The sequence below is a fragment of the Salmo salar genome, chromosome 05 (genome assembly GCF_965601325.2).
Source record: "Salmo salar chromosome 05, fSalSal1, whole genome shotgun sequence".
Taxonomy (NCBI): domain Eukaryota; kingdom Metazoa; phylum Chordata; class Actinopteri; order Salmoniformes; family Salmonidae; genus Salmo; species Salmo salar.
Genome location: NC_138295.1, coordinates 50561911 through 50580000, shown reverse-complemented (window position 1 = coordinate 50580000; position 18090 = coordinate 50561911). Strand labels below are relative to the sequence as shown.

General features: G+C 42.0%; 1 protein-coding gene across 1 annotated transcript in view; it reads left to right on the top strand.

Moving 5' to 3' along the window:
- LOC106605032 (NADP-dependent malic enzyme) overlaps positions 1–18090 on the top strand; it is a 169036-nt gene that overhangs the window by 96445 nt on the left and 54501 nt on the right. The window contains exon 4 of the mRNA XM_082975261.1: positions 13958–14033. Coding sequence (XP_082831387.1) covers positions 13958–14033 — 76 coding nt within the window. The remainder of the gene's footprint in view (positions 1–13957; positions 14034–18090) is intronic.

The following is an 18090-nucleotide window of genomic DNA, read 5'->3' as shown; positions in this document are numbered from 1 at the left end:
AAACAAATAGCTTGCCTGCTCTATCAAAACTGATTTGGTGATGTAATTTAATGAACTAAATGTTTAAAAAAAACTGTTGATTTCACAGATTAAAAAAGTAACTGAAAGGAATCATAAACTGTACTTTTTGGGGGGTTCAAACTGGTTCAGAACTTTATTTTGCTGGTTGGAACAGGGGAACGAAAATAGAAAAATAGTGGTTCTGTTCAGAACATAATGATTGGCAAATAATTTCTGTTCCATTCCCTGCTAGAAAACCTCTTGTATATTTGTCAGAACTGGAAATAAAACTCCCTGATGTGGTTTGTGAACGTATGGACATATGCCTTGAACCTTATTACATGCTCTATTTAAAGGGAGGAATCAACCATAAGATGTAAACATTAGTAACACTGATAAGTCACATACTATATGGCTCCAATGCACACGCAGGCTCATTGTCTTGCTCATACACAGCTACACCAAAGGTCTATTGTACATCAAATGTATTTTTATGTTAAGTTATAAACCCTGCCAGTTCCTCTATTCCCAGTCTCTAAATATTTTTTATAATGAGAGAAGAGTAGGGGATCACATGCATTTACTGTAGGCTCTGTCACTTCCTGGCATGTCATCAAATTGTGCCTGGTTGCCACCGTACTTCTCCACCACCACAAATTTTGCTGGCAGTATATTTGTTTGGCAATATAGGCGAACATGCAGTGTTTGGACACTTATTAAAATCCAATTTATTTGTTTGGGAATAGATTAACGATGCCAGAGTTAGTTCACTAACCGCCTGTAAAATCCATACTTAAATGTTTTTAAATTTGGTTCTCAACGGCAGTCTATATATCTACTTTACCCTACTTCCCATGGTATCACAGTTAAATGTGTCCCCTCTTAGTGGTCAATGTATCTGAGTTTACTCTCCCTGATGACCTGTCCATTCATATTGGTTCTTTTGGACATTTTAGGCTGATGTTATACTATCATCAGCAATAATTCCTGTGTGTCTCTTATTTAGTAAAAAGTCTGTTTCAATAACTTGGTTTGTGGGCAGTTTGATCTCAGTTCCCACCATCTCTTAAGCTGTGGGAAAATATGATTAAAAGAGAAGTTAGGTTTATAGTGCCTCTAATTTTTATTTGCCAACCCTTTTTATTTGAACCCCCAAACACGAACACACACACAAAGTACACTACCGGTCAAAAGTTTTAGAACACCTACTCATTCAAGGGTTTTATGTAATTTTCACTATTTTCTACATTGTAGAATAATAGTGAAGACATCAAAACTATGAAATAACACATATGGAATCATGTAGTATCCAAAAAAGTGTTAAACAAATCCAAATATATTTGAGATTCTTCAAATAGCCACCCTTTGCCTTGATGACAGCTTTGCACACTCTTGGCAAAGCATGCCATTCCATGAGCGCAGCATTTATTTTTTAACTCAAATCAATGAGCCGAATCAGTCCTCCATGACAACAAAATCATAAACAACAGGGTAGGGCTGGCTAATAAGTCCTCAGTTTTGGGGTCATGCTCAGGTAAAACAATTTGGCTAATCTATACTTCCATATTTCCAAGTCCTATTCTTGAAAATCAAGGGCTATAGCATTTATTGGAATGACTGGAATTCTGAATGACTTTGGTTTTTAATAAATTAATAAATTAATTTAATAAAGATATAATTTTGTCGCATTATTATATGTAGTAGAAAGCGATGGGTTAGAAGAAGCCTACATAACCAACCCATAAAGTAAAACGTAACATCCATATATGGCCAGCTATGTAAACTTTAACATTGAATAATCGTGCAATAGATGTCGTCCAATTGGTAACATAGATTTTTGTCTTCTAATACCTCTTAAAAGTAATGAAATGTAATCAGAGTACGTTACTGAGTTTGGTAATCCAAAAGTTACATTACTGATGACATTTTTGGACAGGTAATTTGTAACTAACGGATTACATTTTGAAAGTAAGCTACCCAAGCCTGCTTAAAATAATGGACTGTCATTTCTCTTTGGTTATTTTAGCTGTTCTTGCCATAGTATGGGCTTGGTCTTTTACCAAATATGGCTATCTTGTCACACCACAACTGATTGGCTCAAACGCATCAAGAAGAAAATAATTTGTGGAATTTAACTTTTAAGACGACACACCTGTTAATTGAAAATCATTCCAGGAGACAACCTCATGAAGCTGGTTGAGAGAATGCCAAGAGTGTGCAAAGCTGTCATCAAGGCAAAGGGTGGCTATTTGAAAAATCTCAAATATAAAATATATTTAGATTTGCTTAACATTTTTTTTGTTTACAACATGATTCCATATGTGTTATTTCATAGTTTTGATGTCTTCACTATTATTCTACAATGTAGAAAATAGTAAAAAAAAAACAAAAAAAAACCTTGAATGAGTAAGTGTTCTAAAACGTTTGACCGGCAGTGTATATGTTTTACTATCCTTGTGGGGACTTAACATTTATTTCCATTTAAAATCCTATTTTCATGACCTCTAACCCTAACCTTAACCCCTAACATTAACCCCTAACAGCTGACCCTAATTCTAACCCTAACTCTAAACCTAACCCCTTCGGATTTCCAGTACCAACGAGTATACTATTTCAATCCCACACACACACACACACACAAATATTAATTACACAACAATAATGACACTTGAAGAATGTATAAACAGTCCAGTTTAGGCCATTCTTCATAAACTGTCCTTAAATTAACTATGAGCTAGTGATACTGCACAATAGCCTATGATAAGATTAAGTAAACATCATTATGATAAATGCAATTTAAGTTAGATGACCAGTTGGCAGGTTCTCAATCCAGTCCTTTAAACCTGTCCTTTAAACCTGTGTGTCATTTCATTGCTAAGTGAATTCACATTTCCTGGGAGACTTGCTCTGCCTGTGGACTGTATTTTTTTATGTTGTTGTTATCATGTTGGAAACACCATAAAGAGAAAAATATGGCACATTCACATGACGTCACATCGACAACTCCATGGTTGCCTACTGGATATGACAGTGTTTTTGTCAACAGATGCCACCCATTGTTAACGTAACTTTGAACATACACTGACCATGGTCAACCTTAGTTTCTAAACTCCTTTGATCTACTGTAATTGACCTGACCCACGACTTGGTCTTTCAACAATCCCTTTGATTTAGGTCTCAGCATCTCAGCATTTAGGAGATACTCCTGCAATGTAATCCACAGAAGACCACATGTGTGTTAGGTTGAGGTTGGGTTCACTAATCTCACACATTCATCACCTCATAGGTCTGCTATAGTAAAGTAACTCTTGAAGATAGGTTCAAAGGCGTGCCATCCTATTACCCCCTATTGCTACACACCAAAGATAATTTAAAAGGTCAAAACTAGCAACGCTGAAAAGGAAAATGCCAATACAAATATCGTCATAAAAAAACAATAAGGGTGTGCATGTCTTATGCTGGCAAATTGTGTTTTTGAACGAAAAGCCAACATTTGCATTTGACATTTTAAGCATTTATCCTGAGTGACTTACAGGAGCAATTTGAGTTTAAGTGCCTTGCTAAAGGGCACATCGACAGATTTTTCAGAGTCGCCTCATGATTCCAACCGTCATCGTGATCTCCAAGAGCAAGACAAAGTCTACAGCATTGTTCTTCTTCTGGGGGAAGAAAATGGGGGATCTGAATAAAATACTATTACTAAAATCTGGATTGTGCGTGAAATGTCTGGTTGTTTGTCATAAAATATGTTTGTCCCAGGCCTGTCCGTGTCATATAAATGTTCTACATTATCTCCTCATCTGTAATGTATGAGGAATCAGAATGCGATACCGTTACAAGTGGTTCACAGTGGACATCATTGTAGCAGCCTGCCCAGTGTTGCCCCCATACATCTACTAAAATTCTATCCATATTTGTCTGTAAATGTAAGTATATAATGCTCCATAAATCATAGTCTCACATACAGTATTTACTGGTGCTATACAATTCGTTTTGACCTGTCTCCCATCTCCACCATGCTACTTTTAGGTTATTTTCCCAGAAAAAGAAATCTGATCCCAACTTAGTGGAAAGACTATGCAATTTTCTCATGTGGTATGATCCAGTCTTGACCTCTGTTGCTAACAAAAAGTTGCCTTTTGCAGAAACACATTGTAATTGATCATTGCACACAGTTAGCAGAGTCAAATATCAAGTCTGATACATTTCGGCACAAATAGGAGGCACGTTTCAACCCACACAAACCATCATTTGCGCGCCAGAAAAGTAATGATCTCTGCAGAAGGTGCTAATTAATGGAAAGTGTAGCTGCATATGGCTGAACTATATCGGAGGGCTTGTCAGTTTCTGCAGGTCTGTGGCTCTGATTCATTTAGCAGGATGCCTTTCTTTGGGAAGAGAGACTTTTCCTCCTGTTGTAATGTAGGTAAGGCCTGAGAGAAACGCAGTCTTCTCTTATACTGAGCATTCTGGAATGGATACCAGTCTCTCTCGCTCTCTCTCTGTCTCTGTCTCTGTGTGTGTGTTATTTACCGCACATTCAGGTTGGCTGCATGTCCGCTTGGCGGCATAAATCCTGTTTGCTATTGTCATGCAATGTGATTGGCAATGTCATCCACCACAGCGTCAATGGCTGCAGACCTGGATGGCGCCTTATGGGAAGATGCTCTGGCTGGTGGAGGCCTTGCCTATATTCAACGGGCTGCAGTAGAAAGACAAGTGACTCAGGAGGAAGGTGGTGTAGGGGGAGGGATGGATGGAGGAAGGGTTATGGGTTATAATTTTCCCATGTCGCTGGCGGTTCAGGCAGCGGGAATGCTTCTCATGTCTCTGCATACAGGAGAGGGAGAAAGGGGGAGATCGGGGAGGGAGGCAAAGAGACTGTTTGTCCAGCTGATGCTGGATTCTTTGTCACCGTTCCAAATTCCCCCGCCATCTCGAGTTTTAACTGAGCTATTTTCCATCTTCCAGAGCTCTGCTGCATACAGTATTTAGCTTCTTTGATGCTGCTCCGTTCTGTTGTAATTTGTTATTTTTAAAACTGGGCAAACAGAGCGACCGTCAGTACAGGCGCTGGCATTGGTTGGGTTATTGATGGGCAGTGCCAGCGGCCTGCCTACTATTAGCTCTTTTTCCTCCTCCGTATGCTGCTGCTATGGATTTTGTCAATTGGTTGGCGCTGGTTTGCTCACTGAAACATGGGTGTATTATTATTCCAGATCCCTACAGACAACAGTTGCACAAAACAGTTCATTTCCCCCTTTTCCCCAATAGGTCACTTAACTTTTTAGACAGTTGCACAAAACATCTTAGGGGGAATTTCTACCTTAAGGGTTATCTAAAACTTCCTGTCTACCTAACGTTGTTAATGAATGACTCTACTCTACACATGACTCCTCTCCACTCTTTTGGCCTTCACCATAACTCACTGATAACTGGCCACTAAAAGCCCTTTTACTTGATACGTGCAACGCACCTAGCTCACTGTGGGGGTCAAACGTAGCAGCAGTAATTCATCCAGATGAGCCCTTCCCAGCTAGCTAGTTTATTCTGTCTAGCTGGCAACCACTGTAGCATGGCTGTATTTAAAACTTGTAAAAGAATGTGATGTTTATCTTGATGGGAAAGAAAGAAATAACTTGTAGTATTGGTCACCTTCTGGATATCACCGTGACATGCAATTAGTTAACGTAACGACAAGCCGGTGCAAATGACCATTGCAACAATGTTGTATCGAGGCGAATGTAGTTGGTTCCTATCAGGCAGGCTAGGTAGCTGTATCACATGTCGCTGGTGGTAGTTAACATGGCCAATTTGTTCTGTCCCACTTGATTTTATTTAGAGTAGGATAGCGGCCTACACAATAAATAATTTGTAATATTGCATAATTGGTAGTAGCCATCTGGATGTCACTGTAATACAGTCTAACGTTACTGCTCAATGAGAAGGGTTTGCACTGCAAGCGGGCAACATAAAACCACGGGGTACAGTGTCCTTCGCTCTCGCTCGGGGAGCACTGCTGTCCGGGAGTTTATTTTATTAGGATCCCCATTAGCTACTGGACATGCAGCAGCTACTCTTCCTAGAGTCCACATAAAATGTACAAATACATAACAAAGTACAGAACAGTAATAGACAAGAACAACATAATATATTACATTAAATTCCAAATAAAACGAGAGTTGTACTTTATATAGTAAATACCAAAAAAAACATATATTATTTACACAGTATTCATATATTCCTATTCTTATATACAGTTCAGTTACATTCTTGATACACTGTGATAGAAGATTTTAGTTTTTTAAGCTATACTTGCTTTTTGCCTGTGTACAGTGACCTCTGGTGGCAGAGCATTCCACGATAACAGCATTTTATACATGCAGTAACTGAGGGACGCATTAAATCTGTTTTTGGTTTGGGTACCGTGAAGAAACCCATAGTGGCATGTTTGGTGGGTTATGTACATACAGTGGTTGCTCCACTAAAAGTTTTGTGATTATGCTGCGGTACATAGAGGTAATTTGTGGTTTAGTACAGTACCCTGCGTCAACACTTCATTTCTCCTGACCAGCGCAAGGGGGAGTTGGAGCACGGATTATGCTTTTCGGTCCTACTGTGTCTCTAACTGATAGTGAATGGGCGACATAAACCTAAATAGAAACTGATAATTGTACACGACTAAAGTATTACTTACTAAAACTGTTGTTACACTAATGTTTTTATTTTATTTTGTTAGGATTATTTTGCTCTTACTGTAGTAGAGTAGCCCACTCCCGACCGGTCACTTTGTACAGCGCCTGAGTGGCGCAACGGTCTAAGACACTGCAAGCTGTGTTGTTACAGATGCTGGTTCGACTGGGAGACCCATGAGATGACTGTAGGTTTTTGGTTTCTCTCTCTCTCTAAAAACAGAAATGCATAATTCTAAATAACAAACTGGCTTTATTTACAGATTAGTTTCAATGTCTCACCTCATGTTCAAGAATGGCCTTTTTCTAGGTTCATTTTACATTATTTGAAAACAAAATAATCTCCAGAATATTGTAATTTTTTTTTTAAAGAAAGTGATTTAAAAAAAAGTGTTATTATTAATTTAGAATGATATAAAAGCCCCTTGGATATTCTCACAGATATATTATTAACCCTGTTATTAGCAGGACAATATATATTGGTCATGGCTCCCGAGTGGCGCACAATGGGATTACCTTGCAGTTCTCCAGCTGTATCCACTATTATGTATCACATCCGACCATGATTGGGAGTCCCATAGGGCAGCGCACAATTGGCCCAGCGTTTCTCTCCCTCTAAAAACAGAAATAAATGTTTTGGCCTTTACAAATATTATTTTGGCCTTTTATTAAGATTACCTATAACCTCGTTATATATGATCAAGTTGATGGCATAGTCATATAGCGGCACCTACATAAAGCTGAGTGACTCACTCATTCATGGCTTTGGATCAAAATAAATAAGTACAAACATTCTTTCTGATAGTCTTTAACAAATATTTTTTGGGGTTATCCTGACCTTGGACACCATGTACAGTATTATGATATCCCATTATGGGCTATTAGCAGGAAAATATACCTTTACCAACACCTCTCTGTATTTTGATACTTTGTGGATGGGCCTCCCCAGTGGCACAGCTGTCTAAGTCACCGCAATGCAAAATTAGTTGCTACACGTGCCGGCTGCCCCCGGGAGACCCATGAGGCGGCTTTTGGTTTTAATTTAGAATCCTCCAATCTTCTATATGTAATTATTGCCATTTCCTGCTGCTCTAAGACAAGTATGGGGACTGGTCTTGATAAATCAATTTACATTTTTATTTTGACAATCTCCGTTTGGGTGTTGGTTAGACTACAATTATGGTGTAGAAATGTTATGCTCTTAGTGTAACCTTTTTTATTTAACTAGGCAAGTCAGTTAAGAACACATTTTTATTTACAAAGACAGCCTACTCCTTCCTCCCCGTCGGGGAATTGAATCCCCGTCTCCCACATGCTCGCACTTCACAGGGAATGTTTAACTAAATAGCCCAGTACTGTAGCCTACTCCCGACCGTCACTTTGTACAGCGCCATATTTTCCGTTCCATCCTAACGGAAACCCAGAGGGTTTTTCGTTTTTCTTGGAATAGAAACACCATAATATTAATCAAATGAATTAAGCAAAATTTCTTAAAATCAGTCCCATATACTATGTTCTTACAAAAAAGGTTTTAAATTCTCTAGTACAGCCACTATTGAAGGCTATCAAATGCTTCTCAAAGATGTCTTCTGGTGGTCAAACTAGAATTAATGGTACAAGTGGTGGGCACTTAAATAACATGCCATAGAATGCTGCGGGCACCACGCAAGCTGTGCTGCAGTATGCTGCAACTTTTAAAGGACGAACCACTGTGTCATTTCTATCTCTTTCTCTGCTGTGTGTGCATGATGTGCCTCTTGCTATCTGTCATTCAAATGTCGAGGGGCTGAAGTTCATTGGTTGAACTCAAATTGCTAGGGGGCTGGGCCAGGTAGGGGAACATGTAGGGAAAATGGCGCTGCACAGCTTCCAGAAAAACAGTCGCTTTCAAACTAGGGATTTTGTGGCTAATTGAGGTAAGACAGTAATTCTGCATGTCTGGGACATGTCTTTTAAAAACCACTAGGAGAAGGAAGAAGCAGAAAGCTGAAACCAGCGAACTCATGGCTCAAATATTGTACTGTCAGTCCTTTTCTTTAGCTTGCGGTCACTCACTCACTCACTCACTCACTCACTCACTCACTCACTCACTCACTCACTCACTCTGGATGGTCAGCATGTGCTCGACCCCACACTCCTATCTTTTCAGTCTATTGACAGAAGCAAATGCGCGATTGATATGTTTTGGTAGGTGACACCTCCAAAGGTGTCACAAGGGTATTCCACAGTGTTCTCTGTTGGGTTTGGAAAGAGTCAAGACCAGAGATATTTGCTGTGTCACAAACTCCCTCCTCCCCCTCGCTCTCCCAAATGAAAAATATCTCCAGTCCAAACAGTTGATTTCTTTGCAGAGTAAAGTTATTGCCTTCACTGCATTTTCCTCATTATTATTCTAGACCATTAGCTCATAGCGATGTGGTGAATTAGACCATTACTAATGAACATTTGAGAGTTTCGATCTTTTGTTATTTGTGACTTCATGTTTCAGGCCTATATCTGTCCACTCCAATCACAGATGCACATTAAATGAAGGCTAGTATTAATGGTATTGTAGGTAAGGAAACTGTCCCAGATGTTTTATGTAATCCACTGTTTGGGCCTTGGCCTTTTGGCTGGTTAAAGCACTTTAGAAGTCTCTCTGAGTGTCACGCCCTGACCTGAGAGACGGTTTATTTCTCTATGTTGTTAAGTCAGGGTGTGGGGTGGGCATTCTATGGTTTATATTTCTATGTTTTAGCCAGGGATGGTTTACAATCAGAGGCAGCTGCCTATCGTTGTCTCTGATTGGGAACCATACTTAGGCAGCCCTTTTCCCTCCTTGAGTTGTGGGATCTTATTTTTGTACTGCTGTGTAAAGCCTGCAAGACGTGACGGTCGTGTTCCATTGTTTATTATTTTGTTTAAGTGTTCAGATTTCCAATAAATATCAAGATGAACACATACCACGCTGCACCTTGGTCTACTCCCTTTGACGATTTTAGAATGCATTCAATATCCTATTAAGATTGACTTATTGGACGTTGACAAAAAAAGGTTGCGTTGAACAGCACATAACTGGCACACGTTGTTTCACCTCCCATTGCATTCTCACTGTGCTCACACACACATACAGCTCACACTGCTGAGGGACAGTTTAGCCGTTCAGAGGTTATGGCTAACGAGCAGCAGATAGAGTCTTGAATGGGGTGAGCGGTGACGCTCAGGGGGCGGATGTATTCTGGGTGAGTGGCTGGCGCTCTCTGTTTGTTGAGGACACGGGTCGGTAGTCTGTCAGAAGTTGGTGTCTCTCTGGGGCTCTGGCCATGTTGTGGGTCAAGTTTAGAGAGCAGCTCCTGCTGGGGCTGTATTGTTGCTGCAGTCCCACTCTTGGCACACACCACGCACTCCCTGGGTTGTGTTTTCTGCTGGGTTGTGGGTCAGCGGTATTGCCGATTCAGCCCGGTGCTGTTTTCTTTCCTCTCTCTTCCTACTTTCCGCTGGTCTCTTGTTCGCTCACTCACTCGTTCACTCACTTACTACACAGTCTTCAAGAAAGTTCTACACAGGCTAGCTTAAAACTTGACCTTTTTACCGTTTTGTAAAACTATTATCCCTTATGGCTCCTAAAATCATGTCCCTCTCTTAACAAAAACACTCATAATTTTTCATATTTCATGCACAACGGATTTTATGGACACTTTACACATATATTGTGGGTATACTTTTCAAAGTACAGTATTTCCTTAGTAACATTTTTGATGACATCATATGGCATTAGTGTTCTTTTAGGTCACCTCTGCCCATTCCCCACGTTCTATGTTAGAAATATTTTGAACGTGTTAGAGTTTTGGCGGAAAAAAATCTTCTTAAGACAAAGGCACATTCCTTGGGTGAATTTGGAGAGAGAGATGCTGAGTGTTGTGTCCTTGATTTATAACAGGGTGTGAGCTGTCAACCCCCACCAGTTCCCTTCTTCCCCCCCCCCCCCACCTCTCACTGTGGGTGAGAGAGGTGGTCTGGATGAAGTTATTTATTGCAAATCTGGTCTGACCTATTTGGATCCTCACAGGACAGTTACCACCTATCAGTGCTCAAGTTACAAGACAGCTCAAGACAGTTACACACTCCACAAACACTCCTCACCAACCTCATTCTTTATCAATCTCAAGGTGTGCATTCTTAACACATTTGCTCTCTCATATACATTGTTAAACAGTATTGTCTCCTTCCACTCAAGATTACCTTTTATTTTTACTCCTAGATCCAGATGAGGTGCTATGATTATGAGTATGGGGTCATTAGACTTGGTGAGAAAGCTCAGCTCTCGCCCCCTTCTCACGGAATATCTCACCCCTTTCCCCTTTCTCTTCAGCCTAGGAGATGTGACTGAAGATTCTTCGAGCAGCTTATCAGAAGAATGTCCCTCTCCCTGTCCTATTATAACACCAGTACTGTTCCTAAGGGATGGAGAAGGTGCTGGAGGCCCTGTACAGATGTTGAGAGGGGATCGGGGGAAAGGTTTCAGAGGCACTGAGGACACCTCCTCCCTCATCTCAAGGTCATGGGGTCAACGTCTCCCCCGACAGCACTGAAGAGAGTTGAGATAGACAGACAGTGAGAGGGAACGAGCGAGAGGGGGAACTGAAGAGGAAGGGAGAGAGAAAGAATGATAGAAGAACCTGGAGACAGATTGGGAGAATTCAAGTGAGATATTTGAACAAATAATAGAGCTATTATGCTATAATAAGGAACATCTATGGTCATAATGTGTTAAGAACCATGTCCATGTCTATCACATATCAGACGAGTCAATTTCACCAACACCAGTAAATGGGGTCAGTCCAGCCAATGAGGACCATCCCCCTACCACCACCAACACCGCCATCAACATGCTCCTTTCCCTGACCTGGATCTCTTAGCTCTGGGATTGGCAGCAGCTCAGCTCTCTGCCCCACGGTCGCTGCAGGCAAACAAACCCAGCAGGCCTCACACACGCAACTCTCACAGGTTACACACACACACACACACACACACACACACACACACACACACACACACACACACACACACACACACACTGCAAGCAAATCCAGCTCTTCACAGCTGTTTAAACGCCACACAGACAGACTAATCAAATGTTCCAACAATGAAGCGTGTCAAACAGGATGTGCGTGTGTTTGTGTGCATGTGTTTGATCACTGATGGTCAAACACATATGAGTTGTGAGTTGTTACTGATTGTTAGCTTTCTCGTTACGTGCGTGATCTCTGGAAGCCATTGCTGGTCCAGTTTAAAAATTTTAAAGAGTGTGACTGACCATGGATATTTTTGTTTTTATGTCCCATTTGTTCTTGTTTTGGTCCCCTCTTTGACCTCCCTAACAGGTCTCAACTCGAGGTTTTCCTTCCAAACCCTCTCTCCCTTTCCTTCTTTCTCGCTCTCACTGTCTATCTTTCCATCTCTCGTCTCTCATCCTTTCAATCTTTTTCTTTTGCTGTAAAATCGAATTTCCATCTCTTACTTCTTGCTCTTCATTTCCTTGTTGTGTGTTTCATTCTCTATTCTTATTTTGGAAATGTCGACTCAAATTCATCAGAAATGTGGCAGGAGGACACAGTGTTTACCTATGGAGGCCAAATATGTAGAGCCCCGGGGTGAGTGACGTGGGTCACCATGTGTGAGAGGCTCTCTCTCTCTACCTTTAACTCAAGTAATGTGGCCCTCATACTGACTGGTCCTCTATCAGCCTCGTACACACATGCATATAGAAGTATACGTCCACAGACACACACATGCAAACAGACACGCATACACACACACACCACAGAAACTAACCCAACACCCATGTTTCAAGTCCAGAGGTTTCCATTTCCAAATGATATGATGTAGTAGGAAGGTTTCCAGTTTCAGGGGGATGAAATGTGACCCCTCATTTTATCAGACTATTCATGGCTAACTGAAACTCACAACAGAATCCAATGCTCTAATCTAGTGGGCCTTGATACAAGGATTGTGTCATCAGGTTTCAGGTATGACCCAGATGCAGACAGTGTCGAAAGAAACAAACATTTATTTCTAGTACAGGGGCAGGCAAACGACAGGTCAAAGGCAGGCAGAGGTCAGTAATCCAGAGGGTGCAAAAGGTCCAGAACGGCAGGCAGTCTCAGGGTCAGGGCAGGCAGGGGTCAATAATCCAGTGAGGTGGGGCAAGGTATAGAACGGCAGGCAGGCTCAGGGTCAGGGCAGGCAGAACAGTCAAAACCGGGAAGGACTAGAAAACAGGAGCAAGAAGAGACGGGAGCAGGGGAACAAACGCTGGTAGGTTTCACGAAACAAAACAAACTATCAACGGACAAACAGAGAACACAGATATAAATACACAGGGTATAATGGGGAAGATGGGCGACACCTGGAGGGGGTTGGAGACCAGCACAAAGACAGGTGAAACAGATCCGGGTGTGACAGGTTTGTCATTAATATTAGACTTGTACTGTTATTGCCTGTTATTGCCTGTAGTTACCGAAGTCTGGCCGGAAAGTTAATGGGTATTAACTTTCCGGCCAGACTTCGGTAACTACAGGCAATAGCCATGACATTGGGGTCAAACTCAGCTGAAACTTTATCAGGGTATTTTTATGTGACACATTTATGTCTCTCTCTTCTTCTTTCCAACCCTTTTCGTGTTCTGGTTCTTTTTTAACAGGTTTTGGGCTGTTTGCTGCTTCACATTTTCCTTCTCGCTTTCCAGCTTTGACCTGTGTTTTTAGTTTATGAGCAGATTTTACAATATACAGTAGATGTTTTTTGTTGTTGCTGGCACATATGGAGATGATAGTGCCTCCACATCATGGGCAGATGGCTTTGTTGGGCCGAGCTGAAACCCTTCTGGGATGGACCTCCCACTCTGTGGGCCTACACACACGCACACAGACTAAGCGTATCTATCTAGCTTTTCCTGGAGCAGAGGAGCAATAGAGGGGTCCCTGGCCCAGCTATCCATTTGGGATATTATAGCACAAGTAGGTGGGAAAAGGCAGAAAAATTGTATTGAAACTTCAAAAAGCTACTCAAATGGTGCTTGAAGTTAATTTCAAGCTTCCATTCAGGTATCAAATAACCATTTGAAACTGAATGCAAAGACAATGTTTTTTCTCCGTACTGACCATGCACTGAGCAAAATTACAGTATTTCCTTATGCTGGTAATCGATGTGCAATGTGAAAGGTACTGTAAACAGTTTATCTAGTCTCACTCATTATAACTCATCTTATCTCTGATCTGTTCCAGGGGGCTTTTTATCACCATCCATGACCTCACTCACATCTCCACCGTGCTCCAGAGCTGGCCGGAGAAGGACATACGCGTAAGTCCATGGTCAAACCTGAAATGGCCTTTCCCTATATAATGCAGAAATAGGTTGTCTGAAATGGCACCATATCGCTCTATTAGGGGTGCTATGCCCTTTACACTGTTAGGCCTAGTTGTTCGGTCTGATGCCTTAAGGCAGGTATTGCTACTGGGTATGCATGGTTTTGCTCCAGGCCTGTTGTAAATGACATGCCTGATCCAGCGAAGCAAGGTCCTGGTGAACTGGTAATTAGTAGAATCAGTTGTGTTAGATCAGGGTTGGAGTGAAATTCTGCTCTGCAACAGAGTAGCTCTTCAGGAGGAAGTTGGGCAGCCCTGGCTTAGAAGTCAGGGGTTAGCATTCCTGGTAGTTCTCTATATGGACAGTGGGATAACTGGGGATAGGCACCAGTGGAAGCTGGTGGGAGGAGCTATAGGAGGACATGTGGTTTCCATATGTTTGATACCGTTCCAGCCATTACAATAGCCCATCCTCCTATAGGTTCTCCCACCAGCCGCCACTGAAAAGCACACGTACACTACATGACCAAAAGTATGTGGACACCTGCTCATCGAACATCTCATTCCAAAAATCATGGGCATTAATATGGAGTTGGTCCCCCCTTTGCTGCTATAACAGCCTCCACTCTTCTGGGAAGGCTTTCCACTACATGTTGGAACGTTGCTGCGGGGACTTGCTTCCATTCAGCCACGAGCATTAGTGAGGTCGGGTATTGATGTTGGGCGATCAGGCCTGGCTCGCAGTCGGCTATCCAATTCGTCCCAAAGGTGTTCGATGGGGTTGAGGTCAGGGTTGTGTGCAGGCCAGTCAAGTTATTCCACACAAATCTCGACAAATCATTTCTGTATGGATCTCGCTTTGTGCACGGGGGCATTGTCATGCTGAAACAGGAAAGGGCCTTCCCCAACCTGTTGCCATAAAGTTGGAAACACAGAATCCTCTAGAATGTCATTGTATGCTGTAACGTTAAGATTTCCCTTCACTGGAATTAAGGGACCTTGCCCGAACCATGGAAAAACAGCCCCAGACCATTATTACTCTTCCACCAAACTTTACAGTTGGCACTATGCATTAGGGCAGGTAGTGTCCTCCTGGCATCCGCCAAACCCAAATGGTGAAGCGTGATTCATCACTCCAGAGAACGCATTTCCAATGCTCCAGAGTTCATTGGCGGCGAGCTTTACACCACTCCAGCCAACGCTTGGCATTGCGCATGGTGATTTAGGCTTATGTGCGGCTGATTGGCCATGGAAACCCATTTTGTGAATCTCCAGATGAACAGTTCTTGTGCTGACGTTGCTTCCAGAGGCAGTTTGGAACTCGGTAGTGAGTGGTGCAACCGAGGACAGACGATTTTTACGTTCTACGCGCTTCAGCACTCAGTGGTCCCATTCTGTGAGCTTATGTGGCCTACCACTTCTTGGCTGAGCCGTTGTTGCTCCTAGACATTTCCACTTCACAATAACAGCACTTAAAGTTGACCAGGGTAGCTCTAGGAGGGCAGAAATTTGACGAACTGACTTGTTGGAAAGATGGCATCATATGACGATGCCACGTTGAAAGTCATAGCTCTTCAGTAAGCCCATTCTACTGACAATGTTTGTCTATGGAGATTGCATGGCAGTGTGATTGATAGACACCTGTCAGCAAGGGGTGTGGCTGAAATAGCCGAATCCACAAATTTGAAGGGGTGTCTACATACTTTTGTGTATACTGTGCCTTCAGAAAGTATTCGGACCCCTTGACTTTTTCCACATTTGTTATGTTACAGCCTTATTCTAAAATGGATTAAATAAATAACAGTCCTCAGCAATCTAAACACAATACCCATAATGACCAAGCGAAAACAGGCTTTGACATTTTTGCCAATGTATAAAAAAATACCTTATTTACATTAGTATTCAGCCCCTTTACTGAGACTCGAAAATGAGCTCAGGTGCATCCTGTTTCCATTGATAATCCTTGATGTTTCTACAACTTGATTGGAGTCCACCTGTGGTAAATTCAATTGATTGGACATGATTTGGAAATACACACACCTGTCTATATAAGGTCCCACAGTTGACGGTGCATGTCAGAGCAAAAACCAAGCCATGAGGTTGAAGAAATTGTCTGTAGAGCTCCGAGACAGGATTGTGTCGAGGTACAGATCTGGGGAAGAGTACCAAAAAATGTCTACAGCATTGAATTTCCCCAAGAACACAGTGGCCACCATCATTCTTAAATGGAAGATTTTTGGTACCAACGAGACTCTTCCTAGAGCTGGCCGCCCGGCCAAACTGAGCAATCAGGGGAGAAGGGCCTTAGTCAGGGAGGTGACCAAGAACCTGATGGTCACTCTGACAGAGCTGTAGAGTGCCTCTGTGGAGATGGGAGAACCTTCCAAAATGACAAGCATCTCTGCAGCACTCCACCAATCAGGCCTTTATGGTAGAGTGCCAGACAGAAGCCACTTCTCAGTAAAAGGCAAATGATAGCCCACTTGGAGTTTGCCAAAAGGCACCTAATGGACTCTCAGACCATGAGAAACAAGATTCTTTGGTCTGATGAAACCAAGATTGAACTCTTTGGCCTGAATGTCAAGGGTCACGTCTGGAGGAAACCTGACACCGTCCCTATGGTGAAGCATGGTGGTGGCATTATCATGCCGTGGGGATGTTTTTCAGCGGCAGGGACTGGGAGACTAGTCAGGATAGAAGCAAAGATGAATGGAGCAAAGTACAGAGAGATCCTTGATGAAAACCTGCTCCAGAGTGCTCAGGACCTCAGACTGGGGTGAAGGTTCACCTTCCAATAGGACAACAACCCTAAACACACAGCCAAGACAACGCAGGAATGGCTTCGGGACAGTCTCTGAATGTCCTTGAGTGACTCAGCCAAAGCTCAGACTTGAACATCGAACATCTCTGGAGAGACTTGAAAATAGCTGTGCAGCAACGCTCCCCATCCAACAGCGCTTGAGAGGATCTGCAAAGAAGAATGGGAGAAACGCCCCAAATACAGGTGTGCCAAGCTTGTAGCATCATACCCAAGAAGACTCGACGCTGTAATCACTGCCAAAGGTGCTTCAACAAAGTACTGAGTAAAGGGTCTGAATAATTATGTAAATGTTATATTTCAGTTTTTTATTGTTAATCCAAAATTATTATTTTTTGTCATCAATTTTAGAATAAGGCAGTAACGTAACAAAATGTGGGAAAAGTCAAGGGGTCTGAATACTTTCCGAAGGCACTGTATAGTGTAACTCCAACTTTCTCGTAAATCATGCTTTGATGTCAATGGGTTCTGGCCTGTTTGAGGCCATTACAACCAACTGAGCTCTAATATCCTCTAATAAGTCATGATCTTGTACAAAAGCTGAAGAACATATACACATCCAGTTACTTTTCACAGGTGCTGGAGTTGTAGGCAAACTCATGGAAAACAGAAAGGAAAATGCTGCACACTGCTGCTCACGCTCCTAGATTATATTTATTTACAACAACATTTCGACCTTTTAGGTCTTCATCAGGCATCCATATCAAGTCATGCTCTTGTCATATACAGTTGAAGTCGGAAGTTTACATACACCAGCCAAATGCATGTAAACTCAGTTTTTCACAATTCCTGACATTTAATCCTAGTAAACATTCCCTGTCTTAGGTCAGTTAGGATCACCACTTTATTTTAAGAATGTGAAATGTCAGAATAATAGTAGAGAATGATTTATTTCAGCTTTTATTTCTTTCATCACATTCCCAGTGGGTCAGAAGTTTACATGCACTCAATTAATATTTGGTAGCATTGCCTTTAAATTGTTTAACATGGGTCAAACATTTCAGATAGCCTTCCACAAACTTCCCACAATAAGTTGGGTGAATTTTGGCCCATTCCTCCTGACAGAGCTGGTGTAACGGAGTCAGGTTTGTATGCCTCCTTGCTTGCACACGCTTTTTCAGTTCTGCCCACACATTTTCTATAGGATTGAGGTCAGGGCTTTGTGATGGCCACTCCAATATCTTGACTTTGTTGTCCTTAAGCCATTTTGCCACAACTTTGGAAGTATGCTTGG